Source organism: Orbicella franksi, chromosome 10 (genome assembly GCF_964199315.1).
Source record: "Orbicella franksi chromosome 10, jaOrbFran1.1, whole genome shotgun sequence".
NCBI classification, from domain to species: domain Eukaryota; kingdom Metazoa; phylum Cnidaria; class Anthozoa; order Scleractinia; family Merulinidae; genus Orbicella; species Orbicella franksi.
Genome location: NC_138154.1, coordinates 29,111,614 through 29,116,231, shown reverse-complemented (window position 1 = coordinate 29,116,231; position 4,618 = coordinate 29,111,614). Strand labels below are relative to the sequence as shown.

The 4,618-nt window shown below is 35.6% G+C and overlaps 1 protein-coding gene across 1 annotated transcript in view; it reads right to left on the bottom strand.

Moving 5' to 3' along the window:
* The window catches only part of LOC145499712 (substance-K receptor-like), a 2,280-nt gene extending 1,185 nt beyond the window's left edge, over window positions 1-1,095 (bottom strand). The window contains exon 1 of the mRNA XM_081479238.1: window positions 1-1,095. This exon is cut by the window's left edge and continues 1,185 nt beyond it. Coding sequence (XP_081335364.1) covers window positions 79-963 — 885 coding nt within the window. The 5' untranslated portion in view covers window positions 964-1,095 and the 3' untranslated portion in view covers window positions 1-78.
* Between the last annotated feature and the right edge of the window lie 3,523 nt (window positions 1,096-4,618).

Genomic DNA, 4,618 nt, shown 5'->3' with positions numbered 1-4,618 from the left:
AAAATGTGGGGTTAATGTAATGTTTGAAAACAACAAAGCCGGGCAGAGAAACTGGAATAGCTTTTTATAGTCTCTGCATTACATGTCACGAAGAGGAACTGCAACTTGTCTTTGTTGCTGAGGTTGTTTGCGGAAGAGTGCAAGTAAAGCTGATCTGTATTCTGGCATGCGGATAGTATATAATATAGGATTTACAAGAGAGTTTGCAAAAAATAACACAAGCAATGCAAACTCTAAATGAAAACCCACTGAAAAGGACAATATTTTAAATTTAGTGATTAAAAAGACATAATGGAATATAAGCAATGGCAGGCACAACAGAAGAGACACAAAAGTCACAATGAACAATGTCATGGTCAGTTTTCTTTCTCTACTGGTTGCACCATGGTGTTGAGGCTGCGCTCCACAACTGACTTTAATAGCAATGGACGAGTAAGAAATAAAAATAATCAAAAGACAAATAAGGGCAAAAGTAGTCCTTAAGTAAACATGATCATCGAATTTACTAAAATGTGCAAGAAGTACGTAAGTAACTATTGCCAGCCCAGCTGTGATCCAAACAACGGCAATTATAACCCCGTAGAGCCATTTTTTGAGCAATCGATGTTTTAAGGGTCGGTACGTCGCGTGCACCCGCTCTAAAGCGATAATTGTCATGTTTGTTAACGAACTAAGAGGGAAAAAAACCGGGAATGCTTGTAGTATATTGAACGTCCACTTTCCAATTGAACGCCGCGTGAATAAATTACAGAAAACCCCAGACCAATAGAAGATAGCATACACAACAAATCCTCCAACAAACATATCTGCAACTGCCAAATTTATCACCAGGTACATGCTACGCTTGCGGAGATTACGGTTTCTTATAAACACAATTATCGTACAGAGGTTGAATGTTACTATAGCAACACTCTCGGCTAAGCCTACAGTCATCCAGGGTATGCAGTCAGATATAGACACCATCTCAAAGCTCTGTCCTTTTCGTATTACTGTTAGAAGTAATTACTCGTCTCCCTGTGGAAAAAAATGAATTGTTATTGCCTGGTTCGTTTTCTGCTTATGTAAGACATGCAATTACCAGGGAAGAAAAGCTTGCATAAATGTGCAGATTTTATTTTCGAGAGCATGTGCTGTAATTCCTAGGCTTTCGAGGTGTTGAAAAGCAGTTTTTAACATGTTGCTTTCAATAATTAGGTCTGTTGTAGTTTTTAATATGTCTGTTGATATGTTTGTTTTCAATAATTTGATGTACGCCCTAAATATGCTTAAATTTCGGGGTGTTAAGGAAAGGAAATTTGGTTCTTATATATTTACAAGATTTCACTCCACAAAAATGTAGAAGTTGTGTAAAGATTAAATCAAGTTTGCTATTTCTTTAAATCAAAAAGAAAGCTTACTTTAACTTTAACAGGTTACAAAATTTACTGACAATAGGAGATTGTCAGGTGTAGTTGAAAGGAATCTTTGCTATTGTAAACCAAATTAAGCGCTTATTACACAGCTCAGAGACGAGTACAGCACTCTATTCTGTCTTTCCTTTTCTCCGCAAACGTCGTTTAACTTCTCGCCTTCAGAGTCATCTTTTCGCCCGATCAACGTTGATGCCATCACTAGTGCTATTTTTTCTTTGAAATGTTTTATTGGATAGCCTCTTCAATCGAATCAGAATCTGAATTAAAAATACCGATGCTGTTGTTTATCTTTTTCAGGCTAAAATGCTCCTGTTGTGACCGAACATAAATTTGTAACATTGGTGATATAATGCTGTTTAACTTGAACTAAGAATTTAAACCATTCACACCCCACAACGTGTTGATACGTCTAATCACGCACAAAGAACTAAGTAATGCTTTTCTTGGTATTAGAATGTTCAAATGGACTTAATTATGAAACATTCTGGAAGAGAGAACATCCGTAACGTTGGGAAAACTCAACGGCAAAGCATAACAATGATATATTTTAGGTTAAGTATCAAAAAGTGAACAGCTCCCAGTTGGCTTGATGGTTCATTTGGTAGAGCACTGCACCGGTATCACAGAGGTCACGGGTTCGAACCCCGTTCAAGGCTGAATCTGAATTTTTTCCAGGCTATGATCTCACAACCGCTTAAGTTGTGTGTTTAACTGTGATGGTCAATCATGTCTTTCTCTGCACTTGTATCAAAAGAACAGTTGAAACAACACTCAAACTAACCTTAGTCGAGGCTCTCCCCTTGAATTTCTCGTTGGAGAATAAATACACACTGTAAAGAAAATGATATAATAAGATAATTGATATAAAATAGAACGCAAATACGCAAGAAGTGACCGTCCTAACTGGCGTAGAATCGGGAAAATAATGTTGATAATGTATCCACTAGATATATTGTATTTATTTATTTTCATGCTTTCTCAAAGAGTGATTGTTATAGCATTGTAAAAACAAAGATTACAAAGCTCAGCAGTAAACAATTAAAGTTCTTTCCAAACTTCTACGAAAACAGTTACCAGAACAAATACTGCGAAGATAAGTGAAAATAAGTTGAAACGCCTTCAACTTACCCAATTGTAAACAAGATGCTCTCTCTGGTGAGTATTTGTGTTAAAAGATCTGATACATTTTTGCTGTAAAGAGAAAGACGAGTTTAATAGTTAGAGCGAAAATCTATGTTACAAAAGTAATGCACCTCTATAAAAAGATAGACTGATATGGATAGAAGCAAATACTGGCGGCTAATAATGAGCACGTTTTTTGTGTTACGTTTTAATTTTCCATTCAATAGAAATTGCTTTTTCGGGATGTCTTGTCATCTATTTGTGAATAGCACAAGGCGGGTAAAGAACCTAAATAAGTTAAGTTAGAAATGATTTAAAAAAGGAAATATTTTCCTTTTCTCGCGGAAAACGTTCCTTTCTGCTGATCCGACATAAATTTATAACATTGTTGAGAACGCGTCACTATTGTTGCATGTAAGTGCCTCAATATTTTACAACAATTTTAGTGCAAGGGGGAGGTAAAACGCGTTGTATGGCGTTCAGATCTACTACATCACCATAATGTCTCTATATTCAATTAGCTGCACATAAAAAAAGAAATTCACTTTCCATGATATTAATCTGTTTTAAGTGACAGTGGACATTATCATCCATTTGGCATAGACTTCAACCCACCTTGATAGGAAACTTTAGATCCTGGTAAATAGACTCAGTGTAAATGAAAATCAGTCAAACTTCAAAGAGAGATATAATATTGGCCTGATGGAAAAATGACAAATGCAATTGAAAACCAAGTGTTAAAATTCTATGACGCTAAATAACTATTGACTTACATAATGTTGGTGAATTTCCATCTTGGACTGTCTAGAAAACGTGCATTGCACCAAAAAGTAACGAGGAAATAATATGATGGCATCTAGATAAGTTAAATACCATTTTTATTTTGCTTCTTGATCTGAAAACAAAAGGATTTCTATAGAAACTCCATAAAAACGTTCAAAGAAAAAACATACAATGAGCGAATGTAACAATCACAGACTTAAAACATTTCTCGCACAAAACGTTTCTCTGCATGTTGGTGTTAAAACAATACTTAAACTTAACGTTCTACGGATTTGTAATGAGAAACTTCTTGGCAAAGCATTTGTTGTGTTGCTTCGCGAATGATATCATTTGTTATGGTGATGACCATCTGAAGTTCTCATTGATTTGTGTTAAAGAAGGCAACAGCCTTTTTCGGAAATTGCGCTAAGGTTCGGTCTAAACATTCGCTGTTAAGGTAGCACACGTCTCTTGTCAATAATTCTCAACCTCACCGAATTCCCTTTTTTACTGACATCTAAAATATCACGGCTGAAGTTAAGAGTTATTAAGCTACGCCCACCAACATTCGTCGCTGCTTGATCTTCTTGATGCTTTTCGTCTTCAAAAAATCGTTCGTTTCGGTTGTTAAAACAATATTAGCCAAGAATGAAGCATACTTTCACTCTTTGAATACTCCTCCTCATTAAATTAAATTCTTCTTCATTATTAACATTATTTTCTTTATTTATGACTGAACTATAAGAACGTTTGCTGACGGACCGCCGTGAAGCTTTTGCCAAATGTAGACCGGTTTACTTTGCTCGTACAAAACTGATTCCGGGGCTTAACTATTCTGCCGATGGATTATTTTATTAAAAAAACCGAAGTTATTCAAAATTTCTTTTCCTTTAAGACTTCCTCTCAGCTGCCTTAGAAATTAAAAGTTATTCAGGGATGTCAAAGGCTCTAATTTCACTTTGGCGAATTACTAACTCTCTTGATCTGTTCAGTGTCGACTATTATATTGTGGTGGCCCTGAATAATAGCTTTTCACTGTTATCCGGTAACTGTCTACCTTTCGGAAAACCTCGAGTCTACTGCCTCGAAGACTGTCTTTTGGACCCAAAATAAAACTGTGGTCTCGTTAAAACTAAATTTGCTTTAAAATATGGAAGTGACATGTATTCACCGAGAATTGTTTACAATATTTCCTTGGCTAACTTTGCACTTAAATACAATGATTTTGAAAAGCTCTCATTATAGTATTGGGCATTTCTATTTTTTCTTGATGTTTTTTTTCGCCACTAAACAGGATATTCCTACAATAACAATTATCAGTG